General features: G+C 47.3%; 1 protein-coding gene and 1 pseudogene across 1 annotated transcript in view; one reads left to right on the top strand and one right to left on the bottom strand.

Moving 5' to 3' along the window:
- ANTXR1 (ANTXR cell adhesion molecule 1) overlaps window positions 1-17,942 on the top strand; it is a 216,110-nt gene that overhangs the window by 157,335 nt on the left and 40,833 nt on the right. Inside the window, exon 17 of the mRNA XM_027621494.2 lies at window positions 8,385-8,465. Coding sequence (XP_027477295.1) covers window positions 8,385-8,465 — 81 coding nt within the window. The remainder of the gene's footprint in view (window positions 1-8,384; window positions 8,466-17,942) is intronic.
- Window positions 2,741-3,058, bottom strand: LOC113937336 (annotated as a pseudogene).

The following is a 17,942-nucleotide window of genomic DNA, read 5'->3' as shown; positions in this document are numbered from 1 at the left end:
TGCTCACTTTTTCTCATCCAGTGAAACTCCTCCCCCCTCCACCCATGCCTCCTTTTTAACATCCAAACTCCCTAAGCCATACCCCTCTGTTGCCCCCAATTATCTTCCCTCCATCGCCCCTGCTCTTGGGCCTCCTCCTTAGTCATTGTGTTCACCTGCTTGTTCTCATAGTGCGGTCCCTGGACCCGCAGCAGCAACATCCCCCAGGAACTTACTGGAAATGCACATTCTCAGGCCCAACCCAGATCTACTAAATCAACGACTTTGGGAGTGGGGCCCAGCAATCTGGGATTGAACAAGCCCGGCTAAGAAATTGTCACCGAAGGTTCCAGCCGGCCTTCCATACGAGGCTCCCTGAGGGCAGGAACCTTGGCACTTGGCTAAGAGCCATGACCACAACTCAGCGATTTGTCGGAAGTCTCAGCCTCCAGTCTGCCTCCTGCTGGTGGGGCAGCTCAAGCGAACGCCTGCTCAGCTCACTCTGTACAATAGCCCGCTGGTGTGATTGCACATGCTTGAGTCTTCCCCCCACCAGATTGGACCCCTGGAGGCACCGGTTGTGCTTAGCTCATCTTTAGCCTGTGCTAGACAGCCCGGTGCCTGGCCCAGCACAGGGACTCCAGCATCTCTTGTTAAAGAGCTGACACATAGGATTAATTATTAATGCTGCTGGTTAGACTATCTCCTGTGACACACACAGATCACTTTGGCACCGTCAGGCTGAAGAAGGTGACATTCTTCTTGCCATCTCCTTGAGGAGAGGAGAGAAAAAGAGGTCATCTTGTGTGTTTCCTGGCCAGGTGGTTGAGGGAGGGGAAGGAACAAGGAGGTTTCAGAACAGAAGCCCAGAAAGGAATTCAAAAGTAAAATTGTCTGTCTCTCCAGAAGAAGGGCAGACTTGCTACCAGAACTTCCGCGTTCATACTGTTGAACCAGTTTCGTGCTCCATGATGAGCCCCATCTTAGCCACAGCACCTGTAGACATCACTGGGCCTTGGAAAGACATTTAGCCTCATGTAGTACCATAAACTCTGCTTCCCTTTCCTGAGCCCTCTCGCTGGATTTGTCTTGGTCTTGGTGGGAAACAGAAGCACACTCAAGAGGACTGAGCTTTTGGCGAGGGTAGAGTTAAGGGAACTCACAGAGATGGCCAGGCATACGGGGACTAGCAACAGTGGGAGCAGGTGCACCCCGGGGCCTAAAGAACACGGAGGAGAGACGGTGTCATTGGAGCCGGTGGCCAGAAGGGGCCACCCACTGGGAGCTGTGGCCATAGAGAGGGAATCAGCAATCTAAATCTGCCCTACCACCTGTTTTTATATGGCCCACAAACTAAGAGTGGTTTTCCTTGTTTTTAAATGGTTATGTAAGTTCTTATATAATATCCTAGAGTTTGTCTCTTGAGCTAGAAAGCCTAGAATATTTGCTCTTTGGCCCTTTATGGAAAGTGTTTGCAGATCCCTATCGTATAAGAACACAGCCACTGAAGAAGGCAGGGGGTCAGGGAAGGAACAGAAGGAAAGAATGCCCCCACCTCTCCCTCACCCTGCCCTCGTCTCCTCCGGTACCACCTACTAGCCAAACTGAAGGGAAACCAGGTGGTGTTATCTGTAGAGGTCAGGCTTCTAGGGCATAGAGCTGGGAAGGTAGAGAAAGGCAGAGAGAGGGTGGGGGGCAGGCAGCTCAAGGAGAGTGACCAGTCTACTCTCTGCCCCCACTATCAATAGGGACAATACTCCCACCTAGTGCAAAACTTTTAAGAGACACTGGGAAGACTCTTAGTTCCCCCAGTGAAAGTAGCCAGAATCATATACATCTTTAAATGTATTGCATTTGACTCACTCTTTTCATCATCTTATGAAATAGATATGAGGAGCAGAGAAGCAGGTGAGTGCTTTTGCTGTGTAAACCCAGTGGGGACTCGTCAAGAGAAGTCCACAATGGGCTTCTCTCCACCATTCCCCAGTCTAATTTAGGGCACTGACCACAGCAGCCACACTTCACCCTTTCCTCATTCCAGGTTCATGACCAGGAAATTTTCTGATATTTGGCCTTAATTTGCCTTTGCTCAGCTTTCACCCCGTGGATTGACAGCACCCCATGCTTCTCATTAAATTGGGACTGACCATTTCAGACAAGTTAAGTAATGCCCAGATAGATGGCCTCCAGATAGATTAAAACCAGGATAGTTTTCAGGTTTGCTGGAAGGCTTGCAGCCTTTAGAGAAACCATTTTCTCCCTTTCCAGTAGCTCCTCCACATGACTGGAAATGACAGAAATGATAGCCAAAGGACAAAAGCCAGACCCTGGATGGCCAGGCAGACCGGCTGTTCTTTGCAAGAGAGCCAGACCATGAAGGGGCCAAGTCAGCCCATACTACTTGCAGGGCCTGGCAGGGGGTGGTCTTCTGTTCTGTTCATTTTCTGTCAGGGCAACCTTCATCCCTGGCCTAAGGCACCTTGACCTTGTAATCAAGCAGCATTTAGTCATGAGACTGTACTGGATGGAGCTGTATGTAGCCCAGGAAGACACATTGAAGCCTAAGTGTTGTCAGATGGCCTGCTGATGTTGAACAGACTTTTTTTGTCCCTCTCTGGCAACTTTTTATAATAGCTCCACACTTTTTTTTTTTAATTGATGACACTAGTTTATTTCCCTCTTAAAAGACCAACTGCAACCAAATGAAATGAATATAACCTCAAGATTTTATTGTCTTCATAATATTCACAAAATATAAAGCTTAGAACTGGATCACTTGGCCCTTTCTCTTCTTATCTCCTCCCAGTTCAAACTGCTTGCATCTCTTAATAGCCAGCATTCTCTTAGATCTGCAGTTGGGCTCAACATATTCAAGCCTCAGCACAATCTTCTTTGTAGTTTTAGCCTTTTTCCGGAAAATCGGCTTAGTCTGCCCACCATAGCCACTCTGCTTCCTGTCATAACGCCGCTTTCCTTGGGCATAAAGGGAATCTTTGCCCTCCTTGCACTGTGTCACTGTGGGGCTGGTGCGTGCCACACTTCTTGCAGAAAGTCTGGCGGGTTTAGGAACATTCACCATGTTTGCAAGAGCACTATCGGCACAGAAAGAAAGAGGCCGGGCTCCAAACTTTTTTTAAACAATGACCAAAACTCAGAAACAGCAAAGCAAAAAGTATCCTTTGTGAGTGTGGGCGAGTGTGCGTGTGTGTGTGTGTGTGTGTGTGTGTGTGTGTGAGAGAGAGAGAGAGAGAGAGAGAGTGTTTCCAACATTATTCATTCATTTATTTCATTTGAGGAGAAGCATGGGTCACAATATTTACCATATATTTTAAGGTGTAAAAATTCCAGTGTTAGTCTGTAACAGCCCTATCGTTGGACTACCCTCAAAATTCTCAACCTCTGACTAACTTCCAAGCAGCTAAGGCAGACAAACCAAAAGAGAAGACACAGCTGTTGCCTGGCCAAAATTTTAAAAAGGAGAGAAAAGGAAGCTCAGCCACAAACCCCAGGCACCAGGATGCTTTGAATGAGGGTCGCATAAACATTCCCGGCCCTGTCTTCTTGTTTAGGAAGAAACAAAAACTAAAGTTGACATAGAGCTCCCAGTTTGCATGCCTTTGTGGATTCGAAGGTTGTCTGAGCCTGAGCTATAGTATGGGAGGTTGGAATTGGTAAATTTCTCATTTTACAGTCAAGATGTGTCAACTTCCTATGAAAGAAAGCTATACTTAAATGTCAGCTCATATATTCTGACAGAGGGTCCTGAGGGTAATGGGAAGATCTCTGTTTCAGCTTCCCAGCAGCAGTTGGGTGTTTCTTCCGGGGAGGGACCAGTGTCTTGAAATGTATCCTATCGACAGGCCTGTATATGATTGACACCCAAATCCGAGGTAAACAGTGGAGTCAACTCAAAGGCCCCTTCCTCCCCAGACTTTGGGTAAAGCCCAGGGACTGGTTGGAAAAAATCCCCTGAGGCCTTTCACGCCCCAAAGGGATATTATTAATAACCTCATTAGCTGCTGTCTTGAAATGACAGGCTTCTGCCCGCATTCAGAAAAAGAAAGGCCCCAACAGCCTTTGTTACGCCCTTCTCCTTGACCTCGGAGAGTAATTTTTTTATCCTCTTCTTGTTTATAAACACACTCACTCCAAACTTACTCTAGCTCTTGCATAAAAGCTACCTGCTGTGGGAGCAGAACAAGGTGTTAGAAGTGTCAATTACCCAGATTGTTTCCTATGCCCCAGAGGTGGGACTTTGGGCTCATCTGTGGGACCACCAGCACTCAGAACCCAAGGAGTATGACTAGGACTAACTAACTAGTCTCACCTTGGCCAGAGGAGCCCAAGGACAGCAACTCACCCAGGTGAAGCCCTCCCCTGGGTGAGACACATACCGTGAGTCGGTCCCAATTCCAAAGGCTTTCCATGCACTCGCTCCTTTATTTCTCACATCAACCCTCAAAAGTAGAAATTCCTACTACTCCCATTTACAGAGGGAAAAACTAAGGCACAGAGAGGTTAGGTAACTTGTCTAAATTCATACTGCTAGTAAGATGTTTCTTGGTTTATTTTATTAACGGCAAAGCATCCATTCGAGCTAGCAATGAAACCCGCTATTAATCAAACAGGAGAGAGGACTGAGAGCCTGGAGGTAAAAGACCAATCAGGAAACTGTTCACAGGATGAGTGACAGATGACGAGGGCCTGGGCCAAGGGAGTAGCCATGGAGACTGTGGGGCAGAGTGGACAGGAAGCAGTGACAGGAAAGCTGTGACGGAATGTTCACGGGACACGGTTCAAGTTGGATAGGAGGAGTTGGCCGAGGGAGAGGATGTGACAATGATTCTCTGGTGTCCGGCTTGCCCAGGGAGATATCGGAGGTGCCAGGAACCAAGCAAGGTATGCAAAAGGGGGAGCAGGTTGGGGAAAGATCGTTCCGTGCTACATCTGCGTTACAACTAAGATCTGGTAGGTAATTGGATCTGGAATTCAAGAGCGGACTAAGCTGAAGGTAGAATTTGTGAGCCATCAGCAGACAGACAGAAGCTGACCCCAGAGACTTGGTGAGAGCCCCCCAAGTGGAAACACTCAGCCTGAAGGAGAGGCTGGGCGAGAGCTGAGGGGAGCACCAGGTAGAGGCTGAAAAGGACTAAGCCGAGAGGTAGGAAGGAGCACTGAGGCCAAAGGAGAGTGTGCAGAAGGGAGAGACGTAGTGCATCAGATCTCAGAATCGAGTAAAATGAGGCCCAGCAGTGGCCAAGGCATTTGGCGCTTGGGATCCGTGGGTGGTCTGAGCAGGTGGAGCTTTAGTGGAGTGTTGCGGCCACCAAACATTGCCAGAGAGGCCAGACGATGGCGGGCTGGAGGGTGATGAGAAGTGTGGCCCGAAGGAAGGAGGGAAGAGGGTGGAGGAGCACAGAATGGAGGACTGGTAAAGTTCACATTATTGGATTCTTACACTCTGTATTACGTTCTTTTATGTCTTTCTACAGAGCCTCCCAGATGATCATTTTAACGACTTTCCCATGACCATAGATAACATTTAATGAATACTTTCTATGAGACGAGTATCTATTCCAATATCTAACTGTAGGCCTTGTAACAAGTCTATAGGGTAGATTGTACCATTGTGGTGCATTTTAAAGATGAGGCTTAGGGAGACGAACCAGCTTGCCTGAGGCCGCAGACCTGGGAGGGGCAGACCCAGAATACAAACTCAGGCTGTCTGAATTGTCCCTTTGTGCTTAAGTATCACACTAGGACCCACTGCCACCAGAAAACCTGACTTACTACCGATTCTCGTGGTATGACACATCTAGGTGGTCTCTGGTCTTTTGCTCTGTGTTTAGCTTTAGCTTTAAGTTTCTGCAAATATTCTTCCAGCCCCGTCTTATTGCTCCTTGTGTGTGAAGCAGTTGAGTGATTAGCACACAGAACGCTGTGGGTGGGCTGATTTGCAAAGACAAATACTGGGCGTCCCCCAAAATAGGGAAAGAAAAGAGGCATTCGTCCAGGAAACCCACCTGGTTTTATCCTGAAATATAAATGCTTATCCCAAGGAACCTTAAAGGGAAACATTTAACTGATGATTGAAATGGTTTAATGCAGAAAAACATGCTGAACACAGCAGCAGTCCCATCCAGCTTTCTAAAGTCATTTCAGAATATTTTTAGAGGCTTCCGTAAATACCTTGCCAAAAGAGATGAGAAACATGACACTTAGCAAGACAGAATTTAACCCACAAGAACTTGAGCAAGCATTGATAGAGGTTCAGGAGCAGATTTTTTTTTTTTTTGTATTTGAATATAACCCACCAGAAAACAATGTCAGAACATGAAGTCTTCAGGATGATATTCTTAAATTGGTGTTTCCGCTATAAAAGCTTTGTGTCAAGCAACTTGAAGGGCTCTGGACTTCCCCAGCCTTTCAGAACCATCCTGTAGAGACCTCTTCCAGCTGACAGCCTTCAAACATGCCTCACCTCACCGAGACCCCAGTAGGAAGTACAGTTTGGCCCAGTATATACCTATGTGTGCATTGTGTGTGCACAAAAACACCCACCGGTATACGGTATACACACCCAGACACATTTAACTGATACGAATTTGTCACAAAACAATAGTTATCTTCACCATGTGCAGGTGACTCAAGTATTTTCTTTCCTCTTTTATTTTATTTCTTAAACTTTCTGGTCCTAATACACAAAATTGTTTCATGAGGGCTTGAAGAGTTGCAACCAAGGGTTTAGAAACCCTATTCTAAAAGATCTAAGTTCAAGTACTCCAGCCAGAAGGCATGCATGAGGAAGAATCTACAGTTGGTATAATATAAAGTATATGAGCTTTGGAATTACACAGCCATGGGGTCCAATCACACCTCTCCAATTTACAAGCTGTGTGCCTAGGCAAATTAGTTGTTAGTCTGACCTTCCGTTTCCTCTCCATAATCCTTTTGGACTTTGGCAGAAGACCCCTTTGAAAGCACCCAGCCCAGCAATTAGAAGCACGGAATTCATTTGTTCATCCAACTAATATTTACTGAGCCCCAGATGCTCCCCTAGGGCTGGGCAGACAGCAGTTGACAAACCCAGCGACACTGCTGCTTTCATGGAGTTGACATTCCGATTGGCAGAGATAAAAAATAGGCAAATAAACACAGACTATGTCAGGGATTAATAAGGGCTCTATCAGTTTCCTATTGCTGCTGTAACAAGCTACCACTAACTTAGTGACTTAACACAAACGTATTACTTTACAGTTCTGGAGGTCAGAAACCCAAAATCAGTCTCACTGGGTGGGCTAAAATCAAGGCAAGGCCAGGGCTGCATCTCTTTTGGAGGCTCTAGGAGAGAATCCATCTCTTTGTCTTTTCGAGAGTCTAGAGGCTGCCCACACTCATTGGTTTCTGGCCCCCTTCCCTCTCCAAAGCAACCGTGAGGTGAACCTTTCTCACAGGTATCACTCTGACTCTCCATCTGTTGACACAACTTCTCTGACGCTGACCCTCCTGCTCTATTAAGGATCCACATGGTTACACTGGGTCCACCTGTATAATCCAGGATAATCTCCCCATCTCAAGATCCTTAACTTAATCACATTTGCCAAATCCTTTCTGCCCTGGAAGGTAATATATTAAGGGTTAATAGAGCAAAGCTAAATAAATGTCATTATTTCCTTTTAGTATTTGCAGCAGGGGAAATCAGCCTCATTCAGCACGGCTAGGGAACGAGAATGGCCAGAGGCAGTAGACTCCCTTCATCACACACTGAAAACTTCAGCACTCACAGACCCACTCTTCTCAGATTCAAGCCATTACCTACACCTCCAAAGGGGTTGTGATTTGGGGCAATGTGGGATGTTTGGTCAGCTGTCCCTCGAGCCTGGGATCCCTGAGCAAGTCATAGGTGCTGAGTGAGCCTAGGGGACAACCAGGGATCGGCATCCCCGGGGCCTTTTTTGATCTTGCTCCACTGACAATTCTGTATAGTAATTTTCCTGAATTTGTCATCATTGCTTCATTTGTGAACTCTGGGCATTAAGTGGGCAGAAGAAACTTCAGTGAAAGTTGAAAAGTTAGACTTGTGGTGTGAGGATATGCCCAGAAACGTGGTAAAAGCAAAAGTTGAGAGCCTAAATGAGCTTTTCTGTGTTTGCAAATTTGGGGCTGCCCCCAAGTCTCAGGTGTATGTACCCCACATGAGCATCAGAGCCTTCTGTTATGGGTCTCTTCTCCTCCTACGTTCCTGCAGGGCCTGGAGAGTCACTTAGCCTGTTACAACTACATTGCCGGTGGTATGTTGTTCACATGACTGAAGAAGCATGGAAAGTTCTACGTGTCTGTGCTAGCCACTGCTCTGGTTCCATTTGTAATCTTGGTGCATTTGTTTTTGTTTTTGTCTTTTTCAGGGAAAACTGGATGCCTTGTGGGTCTTACTAAGGAAAGGATATGATCGTGTGTCTGTGATGCGTCCACAGCCAGGAGACACGGTAGGATTCATTAATGGTGTCACACACACATTGTTTTTCTCTCTCCCTCTGACTTCGTTGAACTGGAATAACTCCAAATATATCCAGCTGTTATTTTATTTTGTGATAAATCAAATAGTAATTTTTAAAAATTCTAGTTTCCATAAGACCTCGAGTGTTGACCTGTTTTTTCTAGAAAGGATCTTGACGGAAATAAGTTGAGTTAAACTTCCTAGGACTTGAGCTTCTTAATTTATAGGTACAGTGAGTGAAAGAGGCCTAGGCTGTGCCAAGAGAGAGGTCTGCTGCTCCCCAGCGGCAGTGGCCAGTGATGACCAGTGATGACCAACAAGATGCCAGAGCCACAAGATGGGGTGAGGAAATGGGGGCCACAGAAAACTCCCACCACCTTCCAGCAGGTATTGGGCCCAGTTGGTCCAAAACCTCAGGAGGGCCTTCTGCCCTGGTGAGGATTTGCCCCAAAATGGTCAGGGCCAGGCTTGGAGTGTCTCCAACTAAGAGGACGCAGAAACGGAAGAGCCAGCAGAGACCCTTAGAAACCGTCTGGCCCATCTTCATTGTATCAGTGAGAAAAAATGGAGGACAAGAGAAGCTGAGTAACTTGTTTTGTTCACATAGTAACAATGCTCGAAACAACTCCAGTTCTGCCGAAATCACACTATTGCTGTCTTCTTGTAAGAACTTGTCTCTCGTCCCTAGATTTTATAACAAAGCTTGGGACCAAATTCTCCCTCAACTATCAGCAAACTACATCTTCCATCCACTTCTCTGGGAATCAGACACATTAACCCAAAAGCAAAATAAAGGTGTCTGACTTGGAACTCCTTTCAGATTAGGCAAAGAACTTCCTTCTTGGTGGGAACACTCCAGGCAAGTTACTTAGCCTCTCTGAACTTCATCTTTATAAAGTAGATGATACTTTGGCTGATTGGAGAAGGTACTGTTTGTAAAAAATTTGGTCCAGTGGTGAACACATAGTATGCTCTATCAATGGCAAATATAACTGTGATTATTTACTTTGTGTTTTTCTACTATCTGCGAAGGGCTGATGCAGAAATTCAAAGCATATTGCAATTGATGTGTATCAGGGACCCACTTGCTTACCCTGCTCACTCTTTGACACGGCACAACTCATAAAACAGAAGAGCACAGCCTATTAGGCCCCTCTTCCTATGCACCTGGTGACAATGGGTGGTTTGTGGGTGAGGGGGTTTGGTCTAAAGTTTCATAGCAGGGGCAATTAGCTGTTCCTGGTTGTGGCAGGGACAGCAGGCAAGTATGATGTGAAAGAAACCAGGTCATATAAATGCGGAGCTGACTTGGCTCTCATGGCATATGGAATTCGTAGTTTAGCTGTGAAAGTCCACAAGAACACACTGTGATGGCAAATGTTAAAAGTACAAACTCCACAGTTAACAGAAATGAGCCTAGGCCGTAAACTTTGTAAACTCGGGGTGGTATTTGGCCTTGTTAATTATACATCTGTTTTCCATGGGAAATGAAGTTTTTCTAGCATGCATTGAGACTCAGCTAACAGATTAAGAAAAAAAAACAATAAGATACCTAAACTCAGGTTCAGCAGTATTATTTTTTGTGACAGAATATGCTGGTCTTGACAAGCCCGTTTTCTGCAGAGCACCTGAGAAACATCTCTGCTGAGATTTATTAACACTCCATCCCCCACTGACCGGTTTGGCAGAAACAAATTCATAAGCTGAGTCAACCTGAGAAGTCGTAGGCAATAGTGTCATGGATAAGATACAAGATCCAACACTGTTTGGCATGAAAAGGCCAAAGGGATAAATCCAACAACAATGGAATGCAAACTGATGGAATGTCCTCTAATGAATCACACCTAGACTGAACCTCCTAGTTGCGAATTTTGAATGGAAGTTTGCATTAACATTTGAAGATGTGCTCTACTCTTCTGAGAAACACAGTACCACCTTGAAGTTTCATTCTCCGATCACACAAAATAATAGATTGGAAGTACAGAAGGTCTAAGAGTTAGGATACATTTGACCATATTCTCAGCGATGTCCCAAATGGATTATTGTCCCGCCTACTTTTAAATGGGCTTCCTTTGTAGAAATCCTGATAAAATTTTAAGACACACAGGAGAAACAGATGCCAAGAATTGTGTCCTTATAGTCATGACCATGGCCCCAGACATCTTGATGTACACATGGATTACATGAGAAAGGCCAGAGAAGAGGTAGGAAGGGCACTTCACAGCTGCCTTGTGGCAACTCAGGAAAAGAGTTCCAGGGGAGGGAGGACATGTTTGTCTACATGCTTATTCTTTTTTGTTTTTGCATAACTTCAGGAGACTCGCTACAAATCTGCATCACTTACCCGGTGATGACTCTGTCAGAATTCCTTAGCACTGATTTATGGGGCTGACCACATTTTCCATAAACTCAAAATGACTACATCCAGGCATGTGCTCGTGAACAAGAGTCACAGGTTCTGGATTTTTCCTTTAAAACAAAAACAAAAACAAAAATCACCTAATTACATTCTCTGTTGCATTCTGAATTGTTTCAAACACATGTTGATCTCACAGAAACCTGGCGGTTCTTCCTTCTCTGTTCCTGTCTGCCCCATTCTCCCCACAGTTAACCCACCCCAGCCCTGCAGATGCAGACAGGGGCCCACCAACAGAGCCTTTGAGGCTGCCTGCCCAAAGGGCTGAGTGCCTCCAGCCTCCACCGCAGAGTTGAGGAGCCTGCAGAGGCCCAAGCCCAGAGCCACACCCTTCCCTGGGACTGGCGCCCACCACCTCAGAGCTGTCCAAGCCCCAGGTCAGGGAAAACATGAATGGGACCACAGCAGGAGACCTGAGCTTCCAGTCGGCCACCACCCCGGGGTGGGCTCACAGTCCTATTGTTCGCTGGTACCCACCAGGAAAGCCCTGGGCCAATATATAAGAGAAAATGCCAGAAGAAACCACTTAAGTAGCAAACGAGCAACATATCTGATCCTAAAATATAAAAGAGTTCACTAAGCATATGATACCCTTTGCTGAAACCATTCCCCTGCCTCCAATATACAGCTATGCTCTGCTTTTTCTAAAACACATATCTCAGCGTGACACTCTGAGGCTTCAAATTTGCTAAGACCGGAAAAAAGCCCCCCAAAATAGCTTGATTTAGAAAGAACCCGCTAATTTTAAACACAGGGATATATGGGAACTTCAGAGATCAGGGTTCATGGAATCCAGTGGTTTTCAATCTGGTTGCACATTGTGATCACCTGGGGAGGTTTAAAACAGGGGGGGTAGGGGGGCATCTGGCGGCTCAGTTGATTGAGCATCCAACTCTTGGTTTGGGCTCAGGACATGATCTCAGGGTGGTGGGATTGAGCCCTGCAGCGGGCTCCATGCTCAGTGGGGACTTTGCTGAAGATTCTCTCCCTCTCTCTCTCCCTGTCCCTCTCCCCGCCTGCACTCACTCTCTCTCTGTGCAAAATAAATAAATAAATCTTAAAAAAAAAAAAAAAAAAACAACACTGACCCCAGGATCCCACCTCAAAGGTTCTATTTCATTGATCTGGGATGAGGTCTTGACACTGGGATTTTAGAAACTCCCCCCAAGTGGGGCGCCTGGGTGGCTCAGTCGTTAGGCATCTGCCTTTGGCTCAGGTCATGATCCCAGAGTCCTGGGATCGAGCCCCGGGTCAGGCTCCCTGCTCCGCGGGAAGCCTGCTTCTCCCTCTCCCACTCCCCTGCTTGTGTCCCTGCTCTCGCTGTCTCTGTCTCTGTCAAATGAATAAATAAAATCTTTAAAAAAGAAAAAAAAAAAAAGAAACTCCCCAAGCGGTTCCAACAGCAACCAGGGTTAAGAACCGGTGATCTGGTCTAATTCCCTATTTTTCATCCAAGACAGCATCTTCTCTTTGCTTCTCCATCAATTTGAAGGCAACTCTCCACACTCCTTCAGAACCCTGCGTCTGTGTCTCGAAGGCATAAGGGAAATGGATGATTACTATCTTCATGGGCTTTCACCAGGCCCTTTCCTACCAGGAAGATTACTATCGCTTCGGGCTGCTATCTTACTGTTACTGCTTAGGGAAAAAGGATGGAAAAGAGGAACGATAACTCTGCCTCATATAGTTTTTTTCTGGATGGAATTCAATCAATATATTGACCAGTCTAACCCCTCCCCAGTTGTTTTTACCTCGGCTTGGGCCATCCGCCTTCACTGCTCTGGGTGGCACCCACTAGAATTGGATGCCTTCTTTGTTTTCAGGTCTTCTGTTTCTCTCAGATCTGACATCAGGAGGCGGGTACATTCCATTACTATCAGCAAGAACAAAAAACTCAGAGGCACACTCTGAGCTTGTTTTGCAAGGCCGGGCCTCCTCGCCGTCAGAAAAGCCCCAGGAAACACACACACACGTAAATGTACATAAACAATGTTTGAAACTTATCTGAAGCTCAGTCCCAGAGGTTGTGAAATCCTCTCCTAGAGCCCCAGCCCCTGGCTGCTGTCTGTGCAGCTGTTTTCAATAAGGGATCGAGGCAGGTCACATGGGCATCGAGTCACCCTACTGTGGCCAAGGCCAGAGAGAGCCGGGCAGGTTAGCTCAGAGCGCAGAGAGCGTGCTCAGCCCGGTCCTTCGAAGGCAGATGAGCCGCCTGTAACGAAAGCAACTCAGAGAATGTGTCTGGGCTCTGCCTCTTTCTCTCTGTTCCCCACTGTCCACATTCCCTGTATTACCTCTTTCTTCTTCCCTCTTTAACTGGGTTGCCTTCCCTCAAACATTCTTTGATCAAACATCTATTACGCTCCCGCTAAGAACCCATCACGGGGCCGGGCACTAGGGATACCAATTAGAATAGGACTGAATTTTGGCTTCGCGGAATTGAGTGTAGGACTTGGAAGAGAAGAGAGGGTCAGGCACTGTATTGACCGCAGATGGTTATGGAAGCACAAACCCATTCACAGTCATTTGGGGAATGACGATGATCTCTATTTACAGAGCAGCAACTGAGGCTTAGTGTAGGTTATTAAGTTTGCCAAGGGTACGCTGCTGGTAATGTTACAGGATTTTTATTCCCCAAGTGCCCATGGTTCTTGGTCACGCCACTTCAAAGAATGAAGAAGTAGACCAGAGGAAGAGTGGTGGGCAGCAAAGCACGTTTATCGAGTGATAATGCAAAGCTCCCGGAGAGGGAGGGGACCCAAAAGGGTTGCCGTTTTGGTGTTCAAATCTGGGGGGGTTTTTGTAAGCTTTTTTACAGAACTATCTTGAGCAAGCTGAGCAGGGGCCCCCTGTGGATTGGCTGCTAAGGTGTGCCAATCAGGGCTTTGATCATGCACCTGCCTACCTACTGGGTTATTGTTCACGTGTTGATGGTCTTTTGGGCTGACATGTGGAGATGAACTGCCTCAACCTGTGATAGTGACCGATGTTTTATGATTAATTGCTCTGTCTCAGGATGTCTTGCAGAAGTCAGTTCCGCAGAAGCTGCCAGACAGGACGCTCTTGTGGTCTTGTCTAAGCTGTAAAACAGGATGCTAGTACGGTTTCATCTTAGCATCCTGGCCCCCTGTTATCTTGTTGGGGGCCCTGGCCCTCACTACCCAAGTGTCCAGCTAACTCCCAACAGCAAGGGGCAGATCGGGGCCTTGAATCCAGGACTGTCAGATACTAAGGACTCTTCAAGTCCTTCATGCATTCAGCAAATATTTGTCGAGCATCTTCTGTGAGATGAGCTGTGTTTGTGCTGGCTGCTCCTGATTAATAAGCAGTGTCCTCATCCTTGAAGAGCAGGGACAAACAGGCAAGTGTCCAAACATCGCCCATGTGAAAGGCTGTGTGAGGGAGCAGAGTCCATGAGGTGTGGGGGACACACCCAGAAGGGGCATTTCACCAGGCAGGAGTAGAAACCAGCTTCTAGGAGTGACATTTAAGCTGAGAGCAGAAGGAGAGTTGAGAAGGGAGGACATCCCAGAGGGAAGGAAGCTGGAGCAAGGACCCCAGGGTGGGCCTCCAGCTCCTTCCAGGAGACACAAGGAGTGGGGTACGGTGGAGGACAGAATGTGAGGCAGTGAGAGGAGACCCCGAGGGGTGTTGGTCGTGGCAGCCCACTCCGAGGGCAGTGGAGAGTCACAGCAAGTGTTTTAAGCAGGGGCGTGATCCGATTTGTGCTTTAGAGCAAGCAGTCCCTCCGGCTGCCGCGCAGAGGTGGTGGCGGCGAGAGCGGCCGAGCAGAAGCAGCGGTGGGCCAGGGGGAGAGTCCGGGTCCCAGAGGTGCTGACGAAACACAGCGACTGGACTTGGTAACTGACTGGGTGTGGAGGCTGAGGGGCCTCCAGAGTCTGGTGCGAGCTGGCAGTGACACCGCCAGGACGAGAGCAGGAAGAGGAGAGCTTTGCAAGGGAAGATGAGGGCTGAGCCTCGGAACCTGGCACGCTGGAGGCGCTGGGGGGCATCCGGGCGGAGCCGGCCAGGCGCGGGCCGGGGAGGTGCTCCCTCTCGGGGGCGTGCGCGTGCAGGCCCGGCACCCGCGGGGTCCTGAGAGGGAGCGCCTCCTTAAAGCCTGTGCCCGAGATGCCCCGCCAGCCGCGTGCCAGTCCCGGCCTGGGTCTGAGGCAGCTCTGCTTAGTGAGAGTTCTGAGCTGGAGGCAAAGACTGGGGGGTCGTCAGCATGGCAGTTTGTGCCTCATGTGAGTAGATGAGGTACCAGGGAGGCTGTGTAGACAGAGAAGAGAAATAGGTTAAGTAGGGAACCCCGAGGGTCTTGTCCTTCAAGTTGTGGTGGGGAAAGAAAAAGGGAGCAAGAAGGAAATTAAGAAAGACCAGCCAGAGAAAGAAAAGGTGCAACAGGAGAGCCTGGGGTCATGGAAACGGAGAGAGGAAGACACATCACCGAGGAGCGTGGAGTCGACAATGTCAAGTGGTAGAAAATTTGGATGCACACTGGCACCAGCCGTCTGATTAGCACTGAGAAGGTTATGGTGACCTTGGTGACCTTGGTGACCTAGGTTGATAGGAATGATGGGGGCAGGAGGGAAGCTTCGTGGAAGATGGGAGGGGAGAGCCGGAGCAGTGGCTGTGGGAGCACTGGAGTCAAAACCGTGTGGGCTAGTGGTGGCCCCCATCATTTGAAAAGAGAAAGCAACTAATTTCCTCCCAAGCACTGCTTTCGATATACTTTGGAAAATATTGCTCAGTCCAGTGGCTTCTCCCAGTGTGATCATCTTCTGCGACATTCTTGTCACCATTGGTGTCATTCTTGTCACCATTTCTCGCACTCACCAAAAATGTGTTTGCTTAGTTAATAGAGTTTTTGCCCTTATCTATAATTTTTTATCTTTTCTTTATTCAGTTGTGATCATACTGTATGTGATTTAGTATTGAATTCTTTCATTTAATTTAATCATTTAAGCAGAAGGGGGGAACAATTTTTTAAATCGCTTTGGTTCCTAGACAATTAAGATAATTAAAAATCGCTGTTTTATGTGTGCTGATAAGACATTCCTTCCCGCATATTGGCAACTTTAAAGCAGATGCGTGTCTGTGTAAAGAAATAAACATTCCCGGGCGCCTGGGTGGCTCAGATGGTTAAGCATCCGCCTCCGGCTCAGGTCATGATCCCGGGGTCCTGGGATCGAGCCCCGCATTGGGCTCCCTGCTCAGCAGGGAGTCTGCCTCTCCCTCTGCCTCTGTCTCTCCACTGACTGGGCCAGCCAGGCGCCGCGATCCTGCGGTTCCTACCAGTCATTTCCCTTCAAAGAGAAGCCTTTTGCATTTGAAACTCCTGACTTCAGTTTTCCTCTGAAGTTGTTTCATTGTGTCTCTAGTAAACTCCTCTGTTCTGACAACACTGATTGTTGAAAATAAAATGAACAGAGCAAACCCAAGAGCTGGAAATGTCCACCCCATTCGCTAAGCATGATCCTCGTCAGCAAACGGCTGCTGGGGCACCATGCCTCTGTGGAAAAGGCAGACAAGCATAAGACGTGGTCTTGACATCAGAGCATGGACAGACTGGTTCAGGAGATGGAACAGATGGCCGTCAAGGTCACTCTCTGGGCAGAGAGAGCTGAAGGGACTGAGAGCAACAGAGAAAGGGCCATCACTGGCAGCCTGAGGGGACAGGAGGCCTCCTCAGGGACAGGTAGGACTTGTCCTGGGCGGTGGAGGCAAGTTGGGACTTCGTCAAGCAGCCAGGGTGTGGAAGGCTGAGGTAGCAGGTGTCCAAAACCAGGATGCAGCCCATTAAGTGCCTGTGGCCAACAACAATGAGAACACATCCCAGGCTGGAGAGGAGGGAGTATGCGGCCCCCCACCCTCCCGCCCAAGGCTGCAAGGTGCACATGAATGAGATTTCACCACCTTGATGGTCAGACTAAAAAGTACGGACCTAATTCTATAACCATTGCGAGCCAATCTTCATCTGGGATAAATGTTACGGTGCCAAAGTATATTGTATTTTAAGGAATTTTATGTCATACAAGTTTGACTAGATATTAATAGCGTTTTTAATTTATATGTACAATTGGGCCACAGATGTCTTGTATTAGAGAGCAGCCAGATGACAGTTGTCGTACCAAAGCTCAGAACAATGGGTCTAATATGTTGGGAACCAGTTAATAGGCTGTTGCACTGACCCATGCGTGGATCAGGAGGCTTGAATTTAAATGGTGACACAGGGAAGGGGAAGACAGAGATGGCTCTATCTGAAACTGGCATCGACAGACCCAAGTTAAATCCCAGTGCTACCTTGTGGCTTCATTTAAGTCTCTCAGCCTTCCCTTTCCTCGTGCACAAGTGATCTAATAATCCCTACTTGTCAGGATTCCATAAAATGACAAATGTGAATAATTCAAGTACATGGGAGTTCATTTTCTTCCCTTCCTTCCCCCAGAAATTTGCAATCGGTTTCAGGGAAGTTTGTTACATCTCAGCAAGAATAAAAACCTCTCCAAATTAGTCTCCTATGTTTAAATTAGGATTGACCAGGGGTGCTGGGATGGCTCAGTCGTTAAGGGTCTGCCTCCGGCTCAGGTCATGGTCCCAGGGTCCTGGGATCGAGCCCCGCATTGGGCTCCCTGCTCTGCGGGAAGCCTGCTTCTCCCTCTCCCACTCCCCCTGCTTGTGTTCCCTCTCTCGCTGTGTCTCTCTCTGTCAAAAAATAAATTAAAAATCTTTAAAAAAAAAAAAACAAACAAATAAAGAAAGAAAGAAATTAGCACTGACTTAAGAGAACCAAGTAATCTACAAATCGAAGTCTTTTTGTGAAGGTCAATCTTTTCTTGCCCAATAAACAGTAATTTTATATAGGCTTTTTACATTGAGGATCTTCAAAATTTCATCCATATCTAACACCAGCCTGGAAGTGCCCAGCAAATCTGGAGGGAAAGTCCAATTTGCTGGCCACTGACTCCTGACCTTTTTAACCTTTTGTAAGAGTAGGTCATTTAAGAAAAAGAAAAGAAAAGCAAATTATAGGAAATGTTCCTAGAG

The sequence above is a fragment of the Zalophus californianus genome, chromosome 8, assembly GCF_009762305.2.
Source record: "Zalophus californianus isolate mZalCal1 chromosome 8, mZalCal1.pri.v2, whole genome shotgun sequence".
Classification (NCBI taxonomy): Eukaryota; Metazoa; Chordata; class Mammalia; order Carnivora; family Otariidae; genus Zalophus; species Zalophus californianus.
Note: the sequence above shows the minus strand (reverse complement) of the source record. Positions and strands in the feature narration are given on the sequence as shown.